This window comes from Electrophorus electricus, chromosome 8 (assembly GCF_041902795.1).
Source record: "Electrophorus electricus isolate QZ-2024a chromosome 8, ASM4190279v1, whole genome shotgun sequence".
Classification (NCBI taxonomy): Eukaryota; Metazoa; Chordata; class Actinopteri; order Gymnotiformes; family Gymnotidae; genus Electrophorus; species Electrophorus electricus.
The window spans coordinates 10,950,391-10,978,005 of NC_137504.1; the positions used below are offsets into that span (position 1 = coordinate 10,950,391).

Sequence of the window (27,615 nt, forward strand, 5' to 3'; positions counted from 1 at the left end):
AGGAGTTCATTTTAAGGTTTTATTTGGCCAGTTGTTACAGGAACAGTTTGTTTTTTTCCTCCCATACAGAAAAACGAATCTGACTCTCCACTGCAGTAGATATAGAATCCTGTTTGAGACTTTGCATATGTTTCAGGCAAGAGCTGACCAAGAGTCTTCGCTCTCAATAGCCTACCAGAAGCGCATCCATACATGACAATACAAACCACACAAAAGCAATACAGACATTACTTACACATAGCAGTTCAAATATCTACTTTGTCCAGAGGGTTTAACTTAGACAGGTTTTTCAGTGATGTGATCCATGATTAAGGTTTAAAAAAGAAGGGAAAAGTATGTGACTGTCGCTAGTAAAACTTGATCTGATATTACATGTATAGAATTGTGAAAAAAAGGGGAGGTGTGGTCAACAAATGGGAAAACAAATCTACAAAAATTATTACAGGTTCCATCACTAGCAATACAGATTGTCAGTGACATGGTCAGGTGGACTTGTAACCCCTTCCTCAAGGGCAACAGTAACGGCGAGAGAGAAAGCCCTTGAAAAAAAAGCTTGCAGCCAGCTTGTTCTGCACCCTTACAGGGATGTAATACCACAAATGTAATTCCACTTTTGTTCAGTACTAAAATGGATGTTCGCAGAATTCAAATGTCATTTATAACAGGCAAGCTAACATGAAATTTAAACAAAACACACGTATACATACATACAATGCACTACTGCATTACTTCCATTCAGTAATAACGTGCTACTATTCTGATAATAAGCACCTGGTGAGGTCACGCACACGTACGTAGATATCGATGCTAGGAGGCACGGGTGCCTCTTTTTTACAGCAATTATTTTGAGAAATGTATAAGAACGAGGAGGCTGCGTTGCAGAAGCAAACAGCCTGGCAAACATGGCTTCAATGCGTCTCTCCAAGCGTGCGCGCGCCCGCCCGCGCGAAGGTGACTCTTAACGGCCGCGTCGCGGGGCTTACGACTCGAAGAGCAGTCGCGGTGCAGCGCTTGCAATCCCGGCGCCTGTCAGTCAGTTAAAGCCCCCCCCCCTCCCCCCGGCAGCCTGCCAGAGCCCGGATTCAGACCATCGTTTGGACGTTTATCTAATCGGGAGGTAAAGCGGCTCTTCGGGTTCGCCCTCGTGTTAAACGCGTCCTGCACGCTCTCATGCAATCGTGTTCCGGGCCGTTCGCTGGCGCGCAGATACAACACGCTCGTGACGCTTGCGGTTTTCTCGAGACTCCGGTGTTGGTCCGTTCCCCGGGCGGCAATGCAGTGAGCGGGGGATGACGGGAGAAACTTGCTAGATGTGTACCACACGCAACTGTGCAAACATGTTATCAGACTTAAAATCCACGGCCACCACATCAAAACTACTGAAGAAGCAATGAATGCCGCGTACACACCGGACGAGTTTTGAGCATTATAAAAATAAATAAAAATGAGAGGAATATATATATATTTACTGAAAGGGCATTAACAGGCTAGTCTCCTGCTGAAAAGACAAATTTGATTCGTACAACATTCTCACAGGCGTTTCAAGTTTTAGGACACGGAAAAAGGCGACGGTCAGTTTTCAGCTCATGCGTTAAGTACAATCTTCAGGAAAGTTTAACAGATGCTGCAGTTTTGCTGAAGTCCTTTTTGGAATGACATGGAACAGAAGATCTACACACTGCTTCCACAGTTCACCATTAATGTGCACTTTACATCTTACACAGCATATCACTTAAGTCTTCGGTGCACAAACTTTTTTTTTTTTTTTTAAAACGTATGCAATAAATCCAATTTCCATTGTTTCAAAAATAAAGAGTTTATGCTATACAGTACTTTTGCTAAATCATATTTAGAGAAGCTGTAAAATCAGGTTTCTATCCACAAAGACAAAACATTTACATAAAATCTATATATGTATATACATGGTTACACCCTATATGAGTGAGATGCATTATCAAGCTCTCTGTTTGAAAACAAGGTGTACTGTGTCTATATACAAAGGCAGGCACTACCGTTTATGTATCTGTGTACTCAGGCATATGCAGGGGTCTGGAGACTTAAGTCATATAGTGTCTTAAGTGTTGAAGAGGAGTTTACATGCAGCAATACATAAATCAGCTCTGGGAGCTTTCACATCATCAGAAGGGGCAACTTGAAGCTGTCAATTATTCCGTTATAGAAGTATGGGACTGTGCTTCATTTTTGGGTGAGAACATGAAAGGTAATATTAGCGACATGGCACCGACTGACCGAGAGAGAGAATTCTAGCTAAAATACTTTTTAATGCTACTAATAAAACTATGATGTCCTCCTATTGATTCAGTGACGGAGGAAGCACTTTAAAACAAAGCAAAGGTCAATGAGGGTCAAATCTAAAATGGGGCTACATTTAACACATTTAGTCACCACGAAAAACCTGCTACGACGTCTACATGTGCTCGCGCCAGCTCTGCACATCAACGCTTAGTTTCACCAGCAGGCTCTCCTCCCCAAAAGGGGTCCTAGACATGCCTACAGATGACTGGAACAAACGCCTGTCAACACCACGACCCTGGAGTGCGCGTCACCGTCATCTATCCTATACCCTCAACAGAAGCCCTTTGCTACTTAAGACTGTCCGAAGGGGGGGGAAAACCGAGGTGGGACCGCCGAGCAAAGGAAGCAGACAGACAAACAGCGAGCGGGCTTTCTGAAGCAGAAGGAAGGTGAGGGAACCCGGGCACGAGGAGGAGGCGTACGGCTTCCCAGCCTGTCTGACGCCGCGCCGGCATCCGGAAACACGGGGGAGGGCACGGGGGCGAGAGAAGGAGAGGTGGAGAGACAGTGCTGTGGGGCAGGGGCGGGTGGCCGGGGGGGGGGCTCACCATCACTCCTCCAGCCCCCCAGCCACCGCGTCGATGCAGGAGCTGTCCGTGTCGGAGGCCAGGGTCTGCTCGGTGGACATGGAGGAGATGTCGTTAATGGAGGATGACTGAGAGGCTGTCGCGCTACTGGTCGCCACGCCGTCTAGAGCGGGACACAAACACAGGCACGGAGTCACACCCACACACTCTCTCCCAGTCCGATACGGCCACCTAAACGCAGAGGGAATTTTGCATGTAGCTCAGCGACTCACCTAAACACTCCTCCTTTAGAACGCCGTTCTTGTTCCTCTCCTCCCAGTCCATCACCTCTTTATAGATTAGCTCTGTAGAGGAGGGGCGGCACACACATTAGAGGATATTTCTTTATCAGTGACCTTCTTTATCTTTTTTCCAGTCAGGATCTCATACAGGGGACTCATACCTTTCCACTGCTCTATGGTGTGTTCTCTCTCCTCTAACTGCTTGTCGGAAATCTGAGGTGGAGGCTGCAAATAAAACAATATTAATAAAAAACATTGAACCATTATAAATTCGGACCTCAACAGACAGTGTCTGGTATAATAAAAAATACCCTCTACTTAACACTGTGAAGTAGACTGGACTACATGCGGGGGGGCATCTACTGACCGCATCGGCCTCAGCTGGGTCGTACCACACGTGGATGTAGGGGTGGCTGAGGGCCTCCTGCACCGAGATGCGACACTCCGGATCAATCACCAGCATCTTTGACAGCAGGTCTCGAGCTTGGCTTGCTGTGGGAGGCACATAAGGGGTCTGTGTTTTCTCTCCAAAGTTGACACTGACAAATATTTTAAAAAGCAGAAACATTTGGGAAATGAATGTGGTGTAAACGTTGCGACACAAATGGGGAAAAAAGACGAAGCCAAGAAGGAAGGAGAGTGACGGGCAAAGCAAAAATACATGACTGAACAACATGAGGGGAGAGAATGTGGGAAAGAGACAGAATGAGAGACAAACAGAAAGAGCTACAGAGAGGCACACAGGCACACACAGACAGGCAGACAGAGAGGATTAAAAAGAGGAAAATGCCGGTCTCACTCTTGAGCTTGTCATGCTCTGTCTCGGAAGGGAAAGCCCAGTCAGGGAAGAGCTCACTGAAGCTGACTCCTGGGAATTGGGGCTTGTTCATCACGTAGTTCCTCACCGTGTCCATGAGGCGGTTCATGAACTCCAGCGAGGGCGTGCCCAGCACCTCGATCACCTTATTCCACTGGTCAATGTCTGGCGGCAGCTCAGTTAAGAGGGTTAACGCACATGGGGCAGAGGGAGAAAGGCTGGGAAGAGCGGCCTGTGCGATTAGCATAATCCCCTTTTTGTTCTTAAGAGTAGATCAAGAGCACGCATCACTGGATTAACGCCTTGGGACTTTGGGGGATAAGTGTAGCATGGATTTCCCCCATCACTGGGAATGACCACCCACATGTACATCTGGGTTTTCCGCAAGTTTGCCTTTCCAAACCTGACTGTGCTCGATAATGGTGGTTATTCGCGCTGCCGAAGGAACGTCTGGTTGTGAGCGTGCTAATTTCCAGTCTAAAGACGCGCTGGCTGTTTGCTGTTGATTGGGAAATGAGGAAAAGTGAGAAGCAGCTCTGCAAACACAGCCTGCTGTCTGCTCTTTAGAGGGCAGGTTAAGTTGACTGGGACATGGAGACGTAACAAAAAGGCCTAGGAGGGAAAACAAACCAAAACACCCCCAAAACCCCAAAACAGATTTTACTGCGAGAGGGCCGAGAAAGCCCAGGCCCTGCAGCCGATCTAAACAACCACCACAAAGGAAAGGAAATGGCAATGGTTACGGTCTTTGTTAGCGACAACGTCCTGCACTATATTGACTTAAGGGCTCATGTTGAAAACGACTGGGCCTATACTGAAGAGAATGACAAAGATCCAGACCTTGTCAACATATGTGCTTTCATTTCGTGTTTTGCAGACTTTAACAAATGTAGGAAGAACTGACATTTTGTAGAAGAACAATGCTGTGAAAGCAACGTTTACTTCAAGTGTAAAGATTTATTTTATTTTAAATCAAAGAGAAACATGCACAGACTATAAATTCTGCTCAAAAGAAAGTCCAGTATGTGCACTACATGGCCAAAACTATGTTTGCCCGATTCTTAATTATTAAACTGAAAAGTTTTGGATGTACCCATTGCTAAGAGGTTTCTAAAAGCACATAGCCGTGGCATTTTCCTAGAATGCCACCTCCGTGAAACTGATTCCCTGCCCCTGCTACGTCTGTTAGTCACGTGCGATTGCTGTGCAGTTAAAAAAGCCCAGGAGCAACAAGTACGAAGTTCTACAGAGTGCCCACGGAGCTGTGACCCTAACCCTGTCAAACACCTTCGGGGTGATCTGACTGCAGCCCTTCTTGTCCAACGGCAGCGCCCGAAGCTCACATATACTCACAAATACACAGACACACCACAGAAACTTGTGGAAAGCCTTCCCAGAAGAGCAGAATCCGTTATAGCTCCTAATCATAATGCCCATAATGCTTATGTCTTGGAATGGGATGTTCAAAAAGCTCATAAGTATGATGGTTGAGTGTCCGCATACTTGAGTGTATATACAGCTGGCCATTAGGTAATTTTATATTCTATCTTTTAACTTCACCTTCTTATTAGGTTCCTAGATGGTAATTGAATAAGCCAACTGATATTCTGAGCAGTGTCATTATGCTCCAAGTCAGTGGGGAATCTTATCAGCAAAGGGCCAGTGTGGCTCATTCCCAGGTTTTTCTTTCCTTCTAGAAGGTGCTTACCCGGTTCCAGCTGCTAAATCAGCTGGTCAGGTGTGACTGGCTAAAAAGTTCAGTGCCAAATCTTAAGGAAACACTGTTTGCAGTTACTGAGGCATAAAATATTCAGCTGTGCTAGAGAGAAGAAAATGAGTCTAGACAGGCACAGAGAGCAGACGCATACGTCCTGAGGGAGGCGAAGGCTCGCAGACGCACTCTGCTGCCATCTGTGTGTGCACCAATGCGTTACACAGCATCTCGGCAGCTAATCGAAGGATGCTGCTAACCATTGCTCGTACAAATGTCCGTGGGAAAAGAAGCGTATGCCAACACCTTTGGCCTTCAATAAGAAAGTCAAGAGACAGACACTGAGTGTGAGACCATGTGCACTGCCTGTCCACCAACTGCTCAAACACAAACTCAAAACACCACCAAGCGCCTAATGAAAAGTGAGGGAGGGGTGCGCTACACGCATCTCGAGGAGCTGATCAGAGTTGAAAGGATACGATCTGTGCCTTGGAATATAACACTGCCTTTCACCATCTCCCCCATGATGCAGCCCACCGACCAGATATCCACTGGACACAGGGAAAAACAAGCACACAGAAATCACACACACACACACACTCTTCGAAGGCGATTACAGCCATTACAGAAACTGGACGGAGAGGTTAAGGCAGATAAATCGCTGCTACCGTTCTCCTTGTACTTCATGCCCAAGATGACCTCAGGCGCTCTGTAGTATCTGGTCACCACGTATGGAGTCATCATGAAGTTGGTGCAGGCGGTCCTGGCCAGGCCAAAGTCCAGGATCTTTAAAGTGCAGTCGGACTTCACCACTATGTTACTCGGCTTCAGGTCCTGGGGGCCACAAAGGCACGGAATCATACAGGCTGGTCTCTGTGCCACGTCCCGTTAACCTCTGCCCATCACGCTGCGAGTGATCCGATTTATAACGCATGTCCTCACAAACAGGCCGTGAACGGACGGGGCACGCCCGCGTAACACTGCAGCTGGGTCTTGCTTGGGGTAAACTATCGCAGCGCCAGAGCGGAGGCGACTTTACCCTGTGGATGATGCCAGCAGAGTGCAAGTGTCTGATGCCACACAGGATCTGGTAGAGCAGGTAGGACATCCTCTCATGGTCCAGGTCCATGTGGATCACCTGGCACAGGCTAGCATCCATCAGCTCCATCACCAGGTACCTGGGATTACCAGATGAAATAAAGTCTCACACGGAGTCATGTGTTTTAGTACAAGACATTTTTGCAGACTGACTATTAAAATGTATATATTTTTTGTTGTTTAGGCATAAACTGTGTCTAAGACCTCACTCCTGAAAGTCCAGCCCACGATAAGACTAGGGACGTTCAATCTTAAACCAAAGGCATGCTCTGCACAACATCATCTATCTGAAACCTAGAAAGTCTATTATAGCCTCAGCAAAGGCCATGAATTATAATAGCTCAAAACAAATCTTAAAAAAAAAAAGGCAGAGTAAGCAGTACATATATATATATATATATATATGAGGCTTACAAATCCTGGAACTCCTCCAGGGACTTCTGAGGTGTGAAGACATTCAGTAAGTGAATGATCTGCAGAGAGAAGCAAGAGACCGACACGAGGCATGGACGTCGGAGTCAGTTAATTAGGTCATTAGCCGGATTAGTAAAAGGAGGAGGCGGGTGTGGGAGCGGCGAGGGACGTACATTCTTGTGATTGACGCATTTTAGCAGCACAAGCTCTCTGTAGGCTCGCTTGGCGTGAGTCTGGTTCTGAAATGGCCTGCTGAGCTTTTTTACCGCTACTGGGATTCCCAGGACGGTGTCCAGAGCAGAGCTTCAGTCCAAGGGGGTAGAAGAGGATGGTGTTAATATTCTAATCGCTCTTATCGCTGACAACGGCATCACCGTTTTGGCTGGGTTGCCAAATAATATAAATGATGGCTGTGCTAATTCCGTACTGGCACAAAATGTCCTCTACTTTTGCGACGAACGAAACTGCATCTTGCCGAGTGCCAAATGAGATGAGTGATGGTGACTGGCTGCCAGATTGAGCAGGCTAAGCTGGAGGAGGCGATGTGATGACGGCGCACTGCACCCACTCACCAGACGATGCCCTGGGCCCCGGAACCGATGGCACGGAGCTGCTGGTACCGCTGCAGGACTGTGAAGGTGGAGTCACCCACCTGCACGCTGTAGAAATGCCCCTCCCCTTCATTCATGGCTCCTCCCACTGAGTACCCCTGAACAAATCAGACCTGAGGTGAAGAAGGGAGGAGAAAAAAAAAAAAAAAAAAAAAAAAAGGGGGGGGGGAGAGAGCGAGAGCGTGAGACTGGCTGAGATATTAAGCTACACTAATCATCTCCCCCAGGTTTACTGGCTGTGCTGTGTGTAGGAGATGACACTGGTAATGACTCATACAAGGAGGATGAGACAAAAGGGTTCACTGAAAGCATAAAAAGTAACGGAAGGCAAATGTTCACATAATAGATATAAATTTTAAGAGCAAAACAAACCCGAATGGTTAAACAGCCATCCCTTATGGGATTGCAAAACAAAACAAAAGATTCTGATTTTGTAACGATTATTGTTGGGGGAGAGATTTCACCCTTTTCCTCCCTTCTCATCTCATTTCTAACTGCTCTTTTCAGACGCCTCTTGTCAGACAGCCTTGCTCTCGGCAATACTCTACTCTTCAACATAAAAAAAAAATAAAAATAAAAAAAGTGTCCCCACTATGGACAGCATCAAATATGTCAGCTCTGTGCGACTTTGTGTTTCTGAAGCTCTCTTTTCTCCTACTCCCCCCGTCATCGTCTCCCAGACTGTCATGGGTTTAAAGCTTCTTCTTTCCTTCATCTCTTGCCTATCGCGCTTCTCATCTCTCACAAAATAAACAATAGACGCAGGTGACATCAACCCAACAGGGCAAAACCTCGTTTTAACTGTTGTTGTTTTTTTTATACCCTTTGATTTTGTCGTCTTCTGTAATGGTCAGAACTAGAGCATCAGGAGTTAATTCCTCAGAGACGTGAGCCCCCCTCTTTCACTAATTCAGTATCGCTTCTCCTGTTTCGTTTTGTTCTCCGAACTAGTTCAGACACCATCCTCTAGCGCGTCACAGCGCCCACTCTTAATCGCCCGCGTCAGAGAGCGGTGCGGCATGAGGCGAGCTATGTAGGAACCTCCACACGAAAATGTAAAGCGATAAGGGGAAAGCGATCGAGAAAAACTGAAAAGCATTAGCATTTAGCCACGGCGTCAACGCCGTAAACCGGGGCTTCGGTAAGGTTCAACTCCACTCTCTCCTTAAGGCCATCTGATCCAGCGTAGATATGGATGAACATAATCGGGTTAAGGAGCGCTCTATAATCCAATATCCTAATGGAGCTACTTCTGCCTACGGGCACACTGCAATGGCATCACTTTTACAGTAAGAAATAAAGAAACTGAACCAGGCTGAGGATCAATAACAAACCTATGAAGGATGAATATTTGGTGAGATATCAAGTTGCATCTGAGTAATTGTGCTAAGGACCCAGAAAAAAAGGAAATAGCATACAGATGAGTATAGGGTCTTATTCTTTCCAGATATTAGCATTAGCACCATCGTTCTGTGTCAAGTCGTTTAAGGCTAAATGTTAATATTGCTACTACATAGAACTGATAATGAAATGTTTTGCGTTTATAGCAATCGGGATCAGAATATACAATAAACAAGATAAGCATTAGGTTTGCCTTCTACCAAACAATCACTTTTCCAAGACATGCTTGCCATGTGTCTGCATGACTAAATCTCTGTCATGCATTTCAAATGTAACTCAACACTGCCATATACGGTGACCAAATTTACAGACAAAATAAATCACAACAGATATAAACAAATGCACAGACAACTCGATTTCTGTGTGTACCCACACACGCACAGCAGCCGTGTCGAGTGTGTGAGCCTCTTGGCACTCATTTTTCTGAAGCAGGAGTCCGAAAAGAGCTTTGGTAAGAGACTGCTAAACTCAACGCTTACTTCCTCCGTGGGCGGGTTCTCCCCACAGCACAGGCCCCGGACACTGCCACGCTTGCTCTCTGCTTGTGCTCGCCGCCCTTTGCCTGGATCTCCAGCGCGCTAAATCACGGTGAGAGAGGCCAGGCCTTCTACAAGATTGTCCTCTGCCCAAGTGCCCGGCGCTGCAGGCCTACATCTATGTTTCACTGCAGCCCTGTCTGCTCCAGCTGAGGTACAGCCTCATAAGGGAAGCAGGATAAATTCAACCAGGACAGCTGTGGCTTGAAATGCGAGGGCACGGAAGTGGCCAGAACTCCGAATGAAACAAGACAGCCTTGAACGGTTCCGACAGCCGAATGTGAGGACAAGCGCACGCACACACACATTTAGGGGAGTTCTTTGTTGGCTTTACTTTTACAGCACAAAAACTGCAGCTTTCATCCGAAAAGATAAAAGTGCCAAAGTTACAGACGTTAGCCATAACATCAATAACTACAGTGATGCACAAGTCAATTTAAATACTGCAGGCACACGGGAGGAGCCGTAGTCTGTGTCAATAACCCAGTCCGTTGACCTAGAAAGGCCCGCCTGAACAGACCTTCAGGCAGCGGGCAGGTGCGGTCTGAACCCGGTCTCGCTGCTTGGATTTTGACTGTGTCACCATTTCAAGACATGACCCAGTCATGAAATGCGATTCGTGGCACAAAAACCCATCCACGAGTGGCGACACACTCCACACCGATAGGGCATGATGTACGCTTGGACTGCACTTCTAAAATTTAACATGACAGATTTGTAATGTCCGCAATGCCGTCACAGCGAACGACGTAAGAAAATTAACTGCCCTTAAAGCACTTAGAATCGGATAGGTTTAGAACAAGGGCAGGTAATCAGCAGTCCGAGATTGGTAATAATGTGTCTTTTTAACAGTTAAAAGGGAAGACACTCAAAGGCCACTCTGACGTGTAGACGGATAAATCTATTCATTTTGTCCTAGCGTTGCACTAAATGTCTAATCGATTTCAGCTCATCTTAAACAGACTTCTCAGGGGCCAAAGCAGCTACGACGAGGCGTGTGACCGATGCTCAGCAGAACGCTAACTAGTTAAGCATAAATTAAAAAGGATTTACATTCCGTTCACATAACTGAACAGATTCAGTATATCCCCAGAACCGCCCCGGTCTTAAGCAGCGAGCTGATTCAGACAAGTCAAATTAATCTCCAGGTCACCACCGCCGCCGCCAATTTACCTGAACGCATGCCTTAGCAAGCTAGGTGAACCTCTAGAAAACAAGGCTAGCCGTAGCCGACACCACCATACTTCTACCGAAAGGCAGGCCAGTTACTTTTTAATCCTTGTCTGCTGTCTGTAGCAGGTAGCCGTTTTCTCTGTAGGTGAAGCCCAGTTAAACATCGCCTCTACACATCATGAGTCATGCTAGTAGCCTTTCGCCGGTCCGTGGTGGTGGTTGCTCAAGGCCAAAACTCTTGACAGGGCTAAGAAATCATGCTTCCTAAACCGATGACAAACTCCCGGCAAACTGAGAAAGTACGGTTCGGCCGCGTTTATTGTCAAGTTATGCATCGGTAAAACGATATGAAGACGTGCGAGTCCAATTACGCTGGCGTTAGCTCGCTAAGATAAACTAAGCTAAGCTAGCTCGCTGGCTGGCTGGCTTACCTCCTCGTCTCCTCGCTGTCGCCAGTGCACTCCCATACACGCAAGCTAACGGATCTTCTGAACTGCAGACGGATCGCTGGGTTACTAAGTTCACATTAAATACCGTCTTCTAATCGATGTGTTAAACAAGACTGGTTCTTTTCAAAGGGATTTCAGTATGAATTCCGAAACGCTGCACGTCTATCAGTGGCATGACTGGAGGGGCGGCGGTTGCTGGGACGGTGGAGCTCATTTTCGACGGCGCCGTGAGCGAGCGACAATGACGTAATGGCGTAGCCGTCAGGTCCGTTGTAACTTTTGTTGCAAAAGTTGAGAAAACCAGACAACGCCAAGCAAGGAAAATGTTCAGCGCCAATCAGCTTAGAATTGTTGAAATTGCACATTATTGAAAACTACTTTCGGGTATTCTATGAAACTTTGATTAATACACGACCTACTGGCTCCTCAGAATATGTCTGCAGTGAGTGCAGTTAGCGTCTAACTCGTTAACTGTTTGGTTTAGACCAGGACTCTTACTGATGTATATTATGCAGCTCCATCACCTTTGTTCACCCGTTTTGGCACATAAATGAGCAGTGTACAGTATGTTTACAGTGCCTTTATTATTTATAGAGGTGTTCCTTAAAACTCTTTAGAAGGAGATAAAGAACATTTTAGAGCTCGCCGGTGTCCTACAGCTGTGAAGGAGTGGTATGGCAATAGTTATGTAATTTTCCAATAAAATAAACATCAAAGTTGCAAATATAAATAAAAAGGACAACCAAACTAACTTACACATCATGCTTTATTAAATTTTTTTTTCATATTAAAATAGATCATCGTTAGACAGTAAACAGTAAAGAATTATATTTAACTAGTCTTCACACCATGTCAACCTTCATCCAACAAGATTTAAAAATATATATATTTAATAAAAATCAATTTAAAAAAAAAGGACATTAATAACATGGATATAAACAAAGGAAAAAATTACACACAACTAAACAGCTTCCATCCCAGATAGCCAGTATAAAATAAGTTATCTGACTTCTACACAACTTAAATAGATTGAAACAAATCATGTGAATATTTCAAAATAAAAAATTGGAATGTACAGTTAATAATACAATGGGGTGTACACTAAATTCCACAGTAAAAAGCCAACATAAGTCTGACATTTCTAACATTATTTTCCAGCAAAACAAAATGATGAAAGTAAAAAAAAGATTTTTTTAAAGAAAAAATGAAGCAAAGCCATAGTTTTAGTGTCTTATTGTTAAGTATGCAGTATTATATAAAAACATTGAAAATGATGACTGGGTGGGGTGACTATATATTGTTTTTTAGTTGATGCTGTGGCAATTAACATTCACTTGAAACTAGATGCCGCTCACAGTATATAGGAAGTACATCTTAGGTATGCCAGTACTTCCAAAATTATGGATAGAAAAGGCAAAACACATTCATTTTCTCAGTTAGGTCTCCATCACAGCACTCCCTTTAAACATTTTTGGTTCCCATTTGTTTTAAAGTATTGCACTTTGGTATTAAAAAAGTAAATGTAAACCTCTTTTTGATTAACCTGTCTCAACTAAGAGCAGAGAGTGGAGGTTTTAAGGCACAGTTTAGGGTTCCTTTCACCTGCATTAGTGCAGTGGGACATTAGGCACTTATGGAACAAAAGGCAATGAATTCAATGCACTCCATGGAGCATCCTCACACTGGTTCAGTGGAGGAGAAAATGAGAGTTCCAGATTTTGGTCATAATGCATAGATATGCACACTCATCACACGTAAACAAACACACTCAGAATTGCACTAGGATGGTAGGTATTCTTCATGGCTACACTAATGGATTTGGGTTTCCATGGTGGGTTACTCCACTGTCACAGATTTGGCCAGGTTCCTGGGGCAGTCCACCTGTGTTAAAGAGCACATACTATTAGGAAGTGTACATCACAGGAAACATATGCAAACACATGGGTGATCAGTCAAAACCTGTTAAAGTGGGAGGAATTGGAAAATATAAGTAAGAATAAGAATAGTCTGACAGTTTTGGGATCTGGCACCGATGTTAAAACAATTCTAAAATTAATTAATGATAAACTTGCAGAGTTTGACTTTTAGAGGATTTTGTGAATGGTTAAGCGAATGCTTAAATTACAACACTGTCATGCGCTGAGGACCAATTAATTTATTGAACTTCTCTTTTTGAATATGACACTTTCTGCTAGAAATTTGGGAAACATAGATAAAAACTGAAAGTTCACTGTCATATAACTTGAGCTCTGGGCATGTCCTTCTCTTTTTCTAGAGAGACAGATATATTAATAGGTAGCAAATGTAGTAAATGTAGGCAGCCCATTAAGGTTGCACAGGTACTCCAGATCCTCCAGGATGGCACATCCATATGTGCTGTCGCAAGAAGGTTTGCTGTGTCTCCCAGCACATTCTGAAGAGCATGGAGGAGATACCACCACATGGGCCATTACATGAGGAGAGCTGGACAGGGCCATGGAAGAGCATAAGGCCTGCAGCAGGACCAGCATCTGTTCCTTTGTGTGAGGAGTAACAGAAGAAGCACTGCCAGAGCCCTACAAAATGACCTCCTGGCTCACTGGCATGCATGTTTCTGACCAAACTGTCAGAAACAGACTCCATCAGGGTGACATGAGGACGTGACGTCCTCTAGTGGGACCTGTGTTCATAGCTCAGCATGAGCACAGCTCGATTGACATTCACCAGAGAACACCAAATTGGCAGGTCTGCTACTGGCACCCTGTTCTCTTCACAGATGAGAGCAGGTTCACACTGAGCACATGTGACAGACGCGAAAGAGTCCGGAGATGTTATGAACATTATGCTGCCTGAAACATCATCCGGCATGACCGGTTTGGCGGTGGGTCAGTGATGGCTTGGGGAGGCATATCCTTGGAGGGATGCTCAAACCACCACGTGATAGCCAAAAGTACCCTGACTGCTGTTAGGTACCATTGTCAGACAATACACCCTTATCAGACAACACACTGGAGCAGTGGGCACTGGCTTCCTCTTGTTGTTGGGCAATGTCGGCCTCAGGTGACCAGAGCGTGTAGGCAGGTTCTGGACGACCAAGGCATCGATGCCATTGACTGGCCCTCACATTCCAAACCTGAAACCAGTTGAGAACCTCTGGGACGTTATGCATGACTGCATCTGATGCTACCAAGTAGTGCCACAGACTGTCCAGGAGCTCACTCATGCCCTGCTCCAGGTAAGGGAGGACATCCCCCAGGACACCATCCGCCATCTCATCATGCTAAATGTTTGGACAATTATACGCCAATCTGGTCATATAACGTTATTCAATTCAATTTTCATTTCTTTTTCATTCAAAAATATTTATGATTTACGTGACGCATCCATTGTTCTGGTGAGAAAATGAACGACCCAGAAACGGCAGTCGAACAGCTGCTTAATACACGGCTCCATGAGCAACCATGACACATCTGCACCATCCAAAGATGAGCAAGGTCTGGTTCACTTTCGGAGCCTGTGAGTAATAACACGGATCGAATCGATCGTTCTGTCTCTGGCCCGATGCTCTTTTTGCTCCCGGAGCTTGTCACGCATTCAGAGTGCGCGGCGTCTTTAAAGTAGCACGTGTCTAACGGGAAATGCTAAGAGCGAGCGATGCTGGACAGAGTGGGGGTGTTGGACTCACATCATATCCTCTGAGCACGGCTAGGTGGAAGGACATGAGCTGCAGCGGGATGACGCAGAGGATGCCCTGCAGACAGTCTACCGTGTAGGGGAGCTCGATGGTCTTGTACGCCAGCTTGCTGATGTCGGGGTCGTCCTGGCAGCACAGGATGATGGGCCGCCCCTAAGAGGCACGCAGAAAGGGACAAAGTCGGTGGTTAGAGGAGGTGTGCTTACAAAACAGAGTGAGTAAGTCTGTGATTTAGATTAGGATCTGCTGTTGCCATCGGGCGTGATTCCAGGTTGTTGTGGTTCGTATTTTTTTAAACAAAAATCCTGTCAAAACAAGCAAAGTTACTAGTGGGTGAGATCACTGAAGTGACAACAATTTTAAGGCTCTAACGTGAAAAGACTAAGATTTGCACATATGTTTGTGCATATATGTGTGTGTGTGTGTGTGTGTTTGTGTTACTCTATCTATGTGCGATACCTCTCTGGCTGTGACTTGCTGCAGGGCATTGTGGCACTTGGTGTAGCAGGCGTCCTTCATGATCACCATGATGACAGGCATGTGGTAGTCAACCAGAGCCAGCGGGCCGTGCTTCAGCTCCCCAGCCAGAATGCCCTCCGAGTGCATGTATGTGATCTCCTTAATTTTCTGCATGAGACACGTTTAATAATCAGAACCTGCTCTGATGCACTTCTATCTAATATAATGTTTCTAACCTTTAAGATACTATAAATACATTTTACTCACCAGTGCCCCCTCAAGGCAGGTGGCATAGTGGTAGCCTCGGCCCATGACTAACAGAGACCTCTGCTGGTAGAGCTCTTCTGCTATGCGTTTAATCTTCTCGTCCAGGGCCAGAACCTCCTTAATCATCTCTGAATGAAAACAGAGAGGGAGAGGGTATATCAGTGCGCCCTTCAAAGAGACATGTTGGCATAGTGTCTGAGTTCTGAACTGCTGCACGCACACTCACACTCACACTCACCTGGCAGTTTGTGTAGGGCCTTTATGATCTCCTGCCTCCTCTTCTGCAGTGAGAGCCTGTCCTCGCTCATCATCAGACCAAACATGATCAGAGATACGAACTGACTGGTGTAGGCCTGCATGGGGGAATGACACACACTCATTCATCATTACAGACAGAGAGAGAGAGAGAGAGAGAGAGAGAGAGAGAGAGAGAGAGAGAGAGAGAGAGAGAGAGAGAGAGAGAGAGAGACAGTGACAGCACTGTTGTACTGGACCTTCGTGCTGGCCACCCCAATCTCCGGCCCGGCATTGATGTGGACCCCGCAGTCTGTCTCTCTGGAGATGGAGCTGCCCACGGTGTTGGTGACACCCACAGTGAGAGCCCCTCGGTCCTTACAGTAGCGCAGAGCCATCAGAGTGTCAGCTGTCTCTCCTACACACACACAAACACACACACACACACACACAAAATCAGCCTGTATCACTACCGTCGCTGCCGCTGCTATGCTGCGCTGTTAAGCATCTTTTCATAAAATACTATGTCCACAGTGCTGATCCAACACCTCATGGGTTTATATAAGTCCAGTTCAGCACTGGCGGTATTGTGTAATGGAACACATGGGTACCCGATTGGCTGATGAAGAAGCAGACATCATCTCTGTAGACGGGCGTGGTACGGTCCAGGAAGTCGCTGGCCAGCTCCACCATGACGGGCAGCTCCGTCAGCTCTTCCAGGATCTGCCGTGTCTGGGTACGCACACGCCCGCACGCAGACACACACACACACACATACACACACACACACATACACACACACACATACACACACATACACACACATACACACACATACACACACATACACACACATACACACACATACACACACACATACACACACATACACACACATACACACACATACACACACACACACACACACACACACACACACACACACACACACACACACATACACACACACATACACACACATACACACACACACATACACACACACATACACACACACACACAGACCTCCAGTACACTGATGGAACTCATCACAAGGCTCTCACTTGGGTGTCACCAACTGGGTGTCCCGACGACTGGCGCTTTATTTTATTACTTCAGTCACTTTATTTGCCCACATCCAACACTGGCTGAACGCAACTTACCGCTACTCCTGCATGGAAGCTGGTTCCACAGCCAATTATAATAAGGCGTCGGCATCTCTTGATCTCCTTCAGGTGATCCTTTAAACCTCCCAGCATCACTGTACACAAAAGCACACAATCTCATGCACCCGTGTTACTGAGCATCACATCCACAACTCTCCTTCCCTGCTGCTGTTCCTGGAAAAAGAACCGAAGGATGTTCTAAAAAAAGGTAATCCTAGAATGCCCAGTCCATCGAATATCAGTCCCCAGCGAAAGTTTACGGCAGCTGCAGCAAGCCGATGTGAACCGCTCAAGGGCATGCGGAAAGCAGTGGCCTGGATTGGGCAGTGGAGAAGCACTAAATCACGGGGACATGGAGGCACTTTGTCGTGCTGCACCACACCTGCCAGACATCGGGGTCATGGCGTACCTGTGCTGGTGTCGAAGCAGATCCGCCCACGCATGGTGTTGACGACAGACTCAGGCTGTTCAAAGATCTCCTTCTGCATGAAGGCCTTGAAGTTACCTGAGGTGGGGAACGGATCGAGCTAGTGTCAGTGTTCAGAAACAGGGCCAATGGAGGGAGTGTGAGAGACACCAAAAGCTTGAGGTTGGATGTCCATTTGGAAAAGGTAGCTTGTTCTTTTGAAGCACATCACCTTCACAACAGGGAGGTGATTTTTGACATTTTCATTTTAGTTTATTTCATTTTTAGTCTATTTATCACTACAGTGATGATGTGTTTTCTTTTGCATTGTTGAACATTGTGTGTTTTTGCATGTGGGTATTTGCATGTGTGTGTGTGTGTGTGTGTGTGTGTGTCTGTTGCAGGGTAGGCACCTTTCATGATCTGCTGGAGCTCCATCTGCAGAGTCTGAATGACGCGGACGGGGTCGTCCCCGGCGCCGCGGCTCATGCGGTGCAGAGACAGATTCCCAGCCGCCACCGCCGCTATGTCATCGTCCTCCAGGTAGATCACCTTATTGGTGTGCTCAATGATGGCGCTGAGACAGAGGGAGGAAGAGAGAGAGAGAGAGAGAGAGAGAGAGAGATAGGTGTGAGGGAAACAGATGAGAGTTAAATGTTTGAAGAGGAAAGGGGAAAACAGGAAGAGGGGAAAACACCGTATTGTAATGAGGTTTTGCATCCACTAGGCAGTGGTGTTGAGCTGCCTTTGCGCGTGTATTACAGCAAGGCACTGACCACTTAACTCTCTAATCATCTGACCTAACGGTAAAATGCTGAAGCTGAGGAGGTTGAGAAAAATATCTTTCCACTTATGTAATGTGTAGCAGGTGAGTTGTGTAGGAGGGTGTGTGTGTGTCACCTGGCATCAGAAGCAAAGTAGAACTCCATGGCCATCCTGTCATTGACGGAATGTAAGGCATTGCTGCTGTTCCCTTTGTTAAATGAGTTCTTATCCTGAATGTCTCTCCTCGAATCTTCTGTAGATAAGGTAAAGAGTTATACTTACTCAACAAAAATTGACCAACAATTGACTAACAAAAAACATTACTTAAAACACCAATTGATGGCATTATTTAGGACAGCAGAATCTTCGGCCTGTAACATATGCCCAAGTTTGGAAGTGCTAACTACATTCCAAGGATATTAACACATCTGGCGCCAAATCATACAATGGTGTAACGGTGAAGGACAGGGTTTTTAATGCAGTCCCCAGTCACCTGCAGCTAGTCCACATTTTCATGCTATCCCAGCTCCCAACACCCTTCACCCTGGCACTCTAGAGCTGTGGACCACCGAGTGCCTGCTCAGGTGTGTTAGGAAATAAGTCAAACCAACAATGGGCACTGGTTCCTGCAGACTGGACTGTAATCCTCTGGCGTAGGCGAGGCAGATGGTGTTTACATGGTATATGGTCCCAGTCATATGGCAAGATCCCATACAGTATCTTCAACCCCCCCCACCCGATTCAAATACAGACACTATCAGTGATCCATGGATATCTGGTGAATCTTGTCAGTCCCTCTAAGTCAGTCCCTGACTAAAACAGCCACATTCCTGAGTTGGGCTTGTGTTGGATGTGGATCTGCGTATTGTGACGTGCAGCCTGCCCTTTGTTGTTTGGGTGTACTTCAGTTCTGTCAAGGGGTGGGGACCATATTTCATCGCCAGCAGGACACAACTGAGGAATGCGTTAAAAGAATCAGTGGCTATCCGAGCACACAACTGGTTTTGTGAGCTCTTAAGGTGGTACGGTGGGGTATGTGGGGCCCGCCCCCTCAGAGGCAGTGCAGAACTGTCTCACCACAGTTGTATTGGATGGGGATCTCTTCAGTGGAGAGTTCGTACTGGCTCCGTACGCCGATTAGCAGAGGACTGCCTCGCCTAGGAGTGAAAAAACAAACGGAGGTGGACTGGGTTATGTGATGGGGCTCAATGAATGACCTCGGCTGATCTTGGTTAAACAAAGAGTTGGTTTGTGTGTGTGCCTGTGTGTATGCATGCATGTGTTTGTAGTACTCTGAGAAAAAAAAAGACAAGAGGCAGCACAGAAACTGAGACAAAGAGTAGTTAGACAGGAAGCAGTCAGACAAGCCGACTGGTCACTCAAGATCGACAGCCCGCTCAACTCAGACAGGGTTTCCACGCGCTGGCTTTATGCAAAACACTAAAACATTATGCAAAAACTATTTGGAGGTAGAGGTAGTGTATACCAATGCTGAAAATAGGTCATGTTGAAATAATAATCTATAACCTGAGATCTGATAAAAAAAAACAACCTGCTAATCTGCTACTACAATATTTCCGATGACTTACAGTTTTAGCACCTGGAAGGATCAACTAAAAACTAGTCCTTCTTATACCAAGCCTGAGCACTTGGTATAAGAATATTGGTGCATCACTATGTAAAGCCCTAAACAAACAGCACACCTGTTTACTGTTTCTCCCTCTACCACACTGTCTTTAACCCAACATCCTTGTTCAGATCCGTTTGGTTAGTGCAGGGATTTGTTGGGCACAATGAACACCGTTTGCAGTTGGTCATGCACCGCCTCTCCTGCCTGTGCTACGCAGGGGCCAGAAGGTTGCGTACTCTCACCAGTCGCTCTGCTTTGACGGTCTTTCAGTCTAGCTCGGTCTGCGATGTACTGTCCACTAACCCGTGAAAGCTGCTCCAGGGCCTGAGCAAAAACTTGCCTTAATGCTCCATCAATTGGGACCCGATGCTGAGAAAGAGTGAAAAGGCATGGACAGTGTGGATATGCAGACGGGGAGAGAAAGGACCAGAGACGTCTGTCTACGATGGGTGGGGGCAAAGTCCACAATGACTTGACTGGTTGGAGAATGGTTAATTGGTTTGAGAGTATGGGAGACGCTCTTCCTTTTAAAGATCGGGGGGCTTGAATGTCTGCATCCTCTGACACGCGCTCATTTGAAATGGGTGTTTCTGAATATCGAATGCTAAAAGTAACATGGATCATAACATTAACATCAAACGACATCTTGAATATCTTTTTAAACGAGATAATCCATGCGCCATGCACTGGTTTGCACAATTCTCTTGTTTGGACAAAAGATGAACCACAACAAACACTCTCATTCAGAGTAAATTACAGGCATATGGTAACGATTAACTCTGCTAGTGGTCTCACTTGGCTAACTTTCATATGCAGGGTTGTGAGAAACATTTGTGTACTTTTTAGCATTATCTGGATTTCCATACAAATATGTTCTAAAATGCATCTGCATCTACATTACACATAAGAGCAGCCTTATATAACAGAAAACACACTTATTTCACATTGCCATATATCATTTTACTGGGACTCCCTTGGCCAATGAAAAATTAAATTCAAAAATAAATGGAAGTTCAATTGAAAGATAAAACTTGTCTTTAAGCCACTATATTGTTAATGTACTCCTGCGTTTTTCACTGTTAATGATTAAACCTCTTTAAAGTTTTAGATTGTCGGTTTCTACTTTTAGCTGGAGAATTTCCTCATGCAACTTCAGTGTAATTCATTGGTGTCCCAATGATAGTCCACGACAGTCCTGAGGCAGCAAAGTAACCCCACAACATTATATGCATTCTACCATAGTTGGGATAACTGGTGGCTTTTTTTCTTCAAGTGGAGTGCTGTGTACCTTTACCAACATTTAGGTGAACTTGCCAAACTTTAGATGCTATTTTCTGTTTAGACTTTCTTCCATTTTTCTTCTATTTTTTACATGGTAGTTTCATGGAAAAGGACATTAACAAGTGCAAATAGATGCCTATACATTCTTAGCTGTCAATAAAAGGCTCTTTGGGTTCTTCCTCATGAGGACTCTATGATTTGTTCTTTAACTAAAGACTTTTCCCTAAGACCTCCATATTCAAGTATTATGCACTACAGTACTTTTCATCCAGGTTTAAGGTCTAAGATCACCAGTCTCCGATTACCCTTTTACCAAGAGGGCAGGATCATACATTTTAACCTAGTTTTTCCATCAATGACTTGAATTTTTTAAACAATGTGTGGCAATATAAATGGTTTGTGTTGTTTTAATAAACTGTATTTTTAGAATTTTGATGAAAATGAGATCTCATTTTAGAAGCTCAGGCAGAAATGCGAACATTCTGTAGTGATCATCAATATCTTTTCAAAAGCGTATAATTCAATATTCTATTTTTAAAAGGCTAAAGCAAGCCGCTAATGTAGAGAATTATGCAAAACGTGCAGCGCTGTTTCAGGCTGGTAGTGTAGCACTCGGAGCTAAAGCCAAAGCTGGAGTATAGCTATAATCCGGCAACTCAATACAAACTTATCAAGTGGCATTATGTTTCTCTGTGGCATACAAAACCATGGTGTTTGAGTAACCCAATTTTAATTCATAGGAAAACAAAACACACGACTCTGTGTTCAAAAGCTCAGTAAGCTTCAATGATCAGTTAATCTACAGCAGGCCAAGAAAGGTGAAGGAGCAGAGAATCTGAGCAGAGCGTGAGTGTGAGAGAAAAATGAGGATGAGGTTATTAGGTACTGTGGTGCTGCTGGTGTTACCTTGTGGCGACAGCCTCTCCTGGGAAGTGAACACTTTTGAATACGAGAGCGAAAGCCCCCTCCTGCAGGAGAGAAGGAAGGACATTGCTTTTACATGCTCATAAAAGGCAAATAATATTTTATCTAAAAGAAAATGTCTCTGCTGCTTCACTGATTCTGGCAGTGTACGTTAAAGTGCTGTGGAGCTCAGATCCCCAGAGTGGTGTGAGGCTAGCGGGGGCCCAGAAAGAGGTGCTACGAGGAACAGAAGCACTCAGTGAACACGGAGCCCTCTATGTGCTGCAATGACCAGCTGTCACCCTCAACCCCGCCCAGCCCGTATACTCAGCCTGCACTTGCACTGAGAGGAGAAACCACACACTCCCGCACAATTACACACACGCAGACATACTGACACGCACCGCCAATACACACTCTCTCACCACACTGACCCACGCACACATATGTGCCCGGAGTTACCTTTGCATTAAAAGATGCATGCATATGCAAATGCGCACGGCACATAAAATCAAACGCGTGCCTATTCCCATGCGAAGCCAAGCGCTCAGACACGCTGAGTCGCGGTCTGTTTCTAATTGCCTTAGGGTGAGACGTTCTCCCTGCTCCTCTCTCCCTCCCTCCCTCCCCCAACTCTAAACTAAAGCGTCTTCCCTCAGCCCTGCTTGCCATGAAGGAAGGCGCAAGTCCTGTAAAAACCTGCGTACTCCGAGACCCAAGGCTGTGCAAAAACTTTATCGCTCCTTTATCTTGCTGGACGAGGTCAATAAGCCAAGTCGGGGCTGCCAAGATCAATTTAGATAATGAAATCACTTTACAGGAATACATATGGCCATAAAGCATGCTATGTCTCTCTTAGGAGAAGGAGGGGAAACCAGGAACAGACTTAATCTGATAGGGAAACTGGGTTTTATAGGCTAATGAGAAACTATTGATTCCTGAAAGACAGGGAAAGGCAGGGCAGGGCCATGACAGTGGATCCTTCCAGCAACGCTGCCACCAGAGGCATTTATATAGCTCTGTGGACTTTGGGATCTTGAGGGAGAAGGTTATGCCCTGGGGCCTCATAAAAAAGTGCCATGGACAGCTCATAAAGTGAACCTAGCATATTCCAGTACAGAAAAAAAAATGTATAACTGGGATAACAGGAATAAGTTTAATAATGTTGGTGGAGATAAGATAAGGTTACTTCTTACATAAATTATGGCCTTTGAGAATAAGTTGTATCTCCTGTACTCAGTCATTCTACTAGCAGAGAAATATTGAAAGGAATACACAAAAAGTCCAACCAGAAAAAGCAACTGTAGAGTACAAACCATAAGTGTGATTATTAAAAATAATAACTGCTGAATATAATTCTGATCTATAATGTTACAATGGAGCTAACGGTTATCATAACCATATAAGATAAACTCCAGGCTGTAAACCCGATATTAAGACACTCTTAACTGAAGTCTATTACAGAACGTCCTCATGAAAAAAAGATCCCAATAAGCAATAACTGGACTTCAACCTGTACACTATGGGCAAAAAGGTCTCTGAAGTGTCTAAGTGAGAGTACCCCCCCCCCCCGACACCCAAACAAGCACGCACACGCAAACACACACAGATGCGCAGGGTCCGGATGCTCACCAGCTGCTGGATGACGCGCTCCACCAGGGTGGAGAAGGACACATATTCACTTTCGCGGTTGTCATAAAGATACTTGATCAGCTTGGGGATAACCTCTGTGTCGGTGTCTGACTCAAACTCGTAGCCTTTGGAAATCTGTTGAAAGGGTTGGACCCAGCAGGGCCATGGTTACACAGACATGCAAACGCAAAGCAAAGTGATGCTTCCCGCATTGGGGAAGGAACGGGACCCTGCACAAGCCTTTAAAGATTACATCACGTAAATATGATATAAACCCATGACGTTAAAGGAAGGCTTGCTCGTTTAAAAACACTGGACACTGCAGTAAAACTAAACTGTTACCTATTACTAGGTGTGTGTTGGGTGGATATTATTTGGAGGAAAATATCCTAGTATGATCCTAGTACAAGTACAATATGCTTTATGTGAAGGTGAAAAGAAGAGTCACATGTCTTACAGTATTACTCATTTGTCTCTGAGCAGGTAGTCCTCTGGCAATGTTTTATCCACCCAGAAAAAACTGACTAAGAACTATTACTCCTGCTCCATTTTCTTCCATTCTTAAGTTCTTTTTTAACGTATTATGTAAGAAACAAGAGACCCGAAACATCCGACGACTCCAGGTTACATCACTGATGATGCGTCCCAGTGCATCCATGAGAAGTTTCTTACATAATACATTAAAAAAAAAAAAAAACTTTCATACTTTCATTCACAAAAAAACATTTGTTTGCTTAAGTGCAGATTTTGTTTTTACATTCATTTCTTACATTCCTACTACTCCTTTAAACTTTCAAACACTTCAGAATGGAATGTCATGCGAAATGCAATAGAAAATGCAGTCTAGACCTGATTTTGAGATATTACATCCGATTTCTGTAATGAAATGAAATGGAATATTGAGTGAAGTAATATTAAGGCATAATATGTGGGCATGTGTGGTAAAATTACACTTACCAGATACTTCTTCAGTTCCTTGTAGTTAGTGATAATGCCATTGTGGATCACCACAAACTCTGCAAACAGGGAGATAAAGAAGTGAATTATAAACTGCTGATTGTATAGCCTCTGCTTATAGCTAAACAGGTTATATGAATCATCACGACAAAAGCTGGACAAGTTATGCCAAGCAGCACAACACAAGTTTGACAGGTTATGCTAAACCATGAAACACCTTGTACATGCACATACAGACTCATGCATCCAGAAAATACAAAAGCGCCACAATTAAATTGCATGTGATTATCAGCCTGCTCAGAGCAGGAATCTGTGGCTCCCTGCTGTCGCCCTGACTGCATCTCACCCTGTCCCCCTCTGGAAACCCACCATGATACCAAATGTATACAAACAAAGTGCTCGGTGGGGCGAAAGAGAAAGTCTGGAATATCTTCACATGTCAAACCTGAATGTGTTTGCATGCTTTGACGTGATATAATCTCATGTTACATTTAAGTATCTTATCGTTTGACTTTATGTTAAGACATCCATCTGTATTTGAGCTCAATTTGCATCTCCATGGGCTTTTTCCTTGTGCATTGTCTCACACTACATTTGTGAAAATGTAGACAGCTTTTCCGATCCATAGCAATTTGTTCTCTATATTTCTAGACGTGACCTAAGGGCACATAGTCTCCCAGCTGAAGAGCACAGCAGCACCCCTTCACTGTTGATTCTATGTATTCTGTTGCATAGCAATAACACTGTAAAAACCGTGTCCCTTGTCAACAGCTCTAAATGGAACCTCTGCCATTCGGAACTCAGCCGTCACACATTCAGTGGCCCAAACTCGGCCCATGCTCTGTTATATCTATATGTTGTAGAGAGTCCCCAAAGTGACAGCTAGGCCTGCCAAATAGGCCTGAGAAACTTGACATGACACTCGATCAATAGTTTGCCTGTTAAAGGTGGTATAACGTAAGCATTGTAATGTAATGGCCAATGGAGCATTCTCGCTGCGTTGTGTATGGCGGTATATGGGTGTGTACACAGGCACATTACCGTTGTTCTTGTCAGAGCGGTGAGGGTGGCTGTTGAGGGCACTGGGCTCGCCGTGTGTGGCCCAACGAGTATGTGCGATGCCGAAGTGTGTGTCAAATTCTTCGTCCAAATTGACCGAGTCATTCTCTAACAATACGAACAGGAATTAAAGTAAAATCATCAGTTCACTAGAGGTAGGGAACAGAAGTCAGAGATAAAGTAGGCAGTCCATGTGTGGACGAGGGGCTAGAGAAAGAGAAGATGAAAGAGATGATGCCAGAACAGTGTGACCTACTGTAGAGTTCCTCATCCAGCGCTTTTACTTTTCCCTTCTTCTTAAAGAGGCAGATGCTGTCTTTGTCATGTTTCCCACTGCCATCCACCGCAACACCTGAACACACACACACTATCCTAAGTTTCCTGTTCACAGGTACATAGTCATGCACTCAGTCATGACTAAATTCAGGTGAAGTTCCCTAGAATAAAACTGCTTCAGGCAGGGCAGCCACCTGAGCCAAACTAAGCACCTAGACTTCCATGTGGTGCCAAAATACATTAAATGAGGCCTCTGTTAAGCTCAGAGCTGTATCTGTTACCAGTAGAACACACTGACATTACATTCACTGGAAGATGGGAGGGGCCACCTCACCTGCAGAGTCATAACCTCGGTACTCCAGCCTCTGAAGTCCCTTCACTAACGTCACAAATATCTCCTTCCTTGTCCGTGGCACTCTGTAGTTCAGGTATGCAAAAATCCCTTAAGGGGTAGAGAAACAAAAGTTAGAAAGTTATAAACATGTTATAACATTAGAATGTGACCCAGAATGAATACAATGAAGAGAATACAGAGTCTGTAGCAAAATGGATATTAACTCACTAAATGTCTGACTAGATGCCAAGGCTATATGAAACAGCTATTTCAAGTGGCATATTACAGATGCTTTTATGCAGCTGTGAGATGGGAACCTATGACATGGTGAAACTAAATGTGCCGGAGGATTTATGAAGGCATGGGATATGAAGGAGCCCTTTTAATCCCTGGCAAAGGAAAGAGCTGGCAGAAGAAAACACAATGATCCATTTGATTCGGCCACGTAGCAAGCAGTTTTCGGTTGGTTAAAAAATACCGAAGCAGGACTCGTATGTCCGGACTGCTTGCTTGAAACCGAATCTGTCACTGGCGTTAGCAAACGTTACGTTGACACAAGACTGTGTCGGTTAAGATGAACATATTTTTAAAACAAAATGGGTAGTGATGAAACGTGTCCATATCTATTTGTTATTATATTATTTTTGAAAGCAAAGACATTTCAGAACTACTATAACCTAACCACGTTAGATCGCATTTGGGAATCTGGCTAGCAACAGCTAGCTAGCGCTGGCTGTATATGTACTTAGTGACTAAAGCTATTATTCTAAATGAAAAAAATATTTTTTTAAACGTAGTACTCAGTCTAACTCACCACACATCGCTCCGAAGTCTTCTTTTAAGTAAAGGTAACCTCGAGTGCGTTGGATGAAAAGCAAATTGCTGCAGCTTAAGATAAGCAACTGTGTATGTCCAGCGACTTCAGGAAGAACCCGTAGCGCTCATAGCGTCTTAACTTATATGAGCGACTGCTCCACCTCTGGTTTCCAAGGTAACGGAGGATCCGCCCACCCCTACACGCTGCTGGTTCTCCGTTCTTTGGTGTGATTTCTTTATTCTAACCCCCTCTTAACCCACGTCAATGGCATAATTACTGTCTTAATTATCCACGCAGTCATCAGAGTTTCTGGTAGAGAAAACGAAATCGAAAGAAACAAAATCCAGTTTCTTTAGTCGGGCCTACGCGTCGTACGTGCTATTGGCTACTTACTGAATTAACAGGAAACGGATCTTCATTTA

General features: G+C 45.0%; 2 protein-coding genes across 6 annotated transcripts; both read right to left on the reverse strand.

Annotated features, from left to right (window-relative positions):
* Positions 1-5: 5 nt before the first annotated feature.
* Positions 6-11,577, reverse strand: mapk9 (mitogen-activated protein kinase 9). Of its 5 annotated transcripts, none has more exons than XM_035527577.2 (12): positions 11,317-11,576; positions 7,737-7,888; positions 7,338-7,467; positions 7,165-7,223; positions 6,692-6,830; positions 6,321-6,486; positions 6,132-6,203; positions 3,924-4,106; positions 3,492-3,616; positions 3,286-3,349; positions 3,116-3,187; positions 6-3,006 (listed from the first exon to the last, which is right to left on the reverse strand). In XM_035527577.2, exons 2-12 carry the CDS (start codon positions 7,850-7,852, stop codon positions 2,867-2,869), a joined length of 1,266 nt encoding a protein of 421 aa, XP_035383470.1. In that variant the 5' UTR covers positions 7,853-7,888; positions 11,317-11,576; the 3' UTR covers positions 6-2,866. The 5 variants fall into 5 exon arrangements, with proteins under 5 accessions (XP_035383470.1, XP_035383471.1, XP_035383473.1 ...); XM_035527578.2 differs by lacking the exon at positions 11,317-11,576 and adding an exon at positions 10,982-11,263; XM_035527580.2 differs by lacking the exon at positions 11,317-11,576 and adding an exon at positions 10,886-10,905.
* A 505-nt stretch (positions 11,578-12,082) lies between these two features.
* On the reverse strand, positions 12,083-27,429 carry gfpt2 (glutamine-fructose-6-phosphate transaminase 2). Its single transcript, XM_027000177.3, has 19 exons — positions 27,191-27,429; positions 26,377-26,484; positions 26,023-26,118; positions 25,749-25,874; positions 24,708-24,766; positions 23,751-23,885; positions 22,122-22,183; positions 19,382-19,461; positions 18,440-18,557; positions 17,953-18,116; positions 17,543-17,638; positions 17,131-17,228; positions 16,579-16,699; positions 16,228-16,385; positions 15,972-16,086; positions 15,734-15,861; positions 15,467-15,634; positions 14,999-15,160; positions 12,083-13,215 (listed from the first exon to the last, which is right to left on the reverse strand). Exons 1-19 carry the CDS (start codon positions 27,195-27,197, stop codon positions 13,171-13,173), a joined length of 2,046 nt encoding a protein of 681 aa, XP_026855978.2. The 5' UTR covers positions 27,198-27,429; the 3' UTR covers positions 12,083-13,170.
* Between the last annotated feature and the right edge of the window lie 186 nt (positions 27,430-27,615).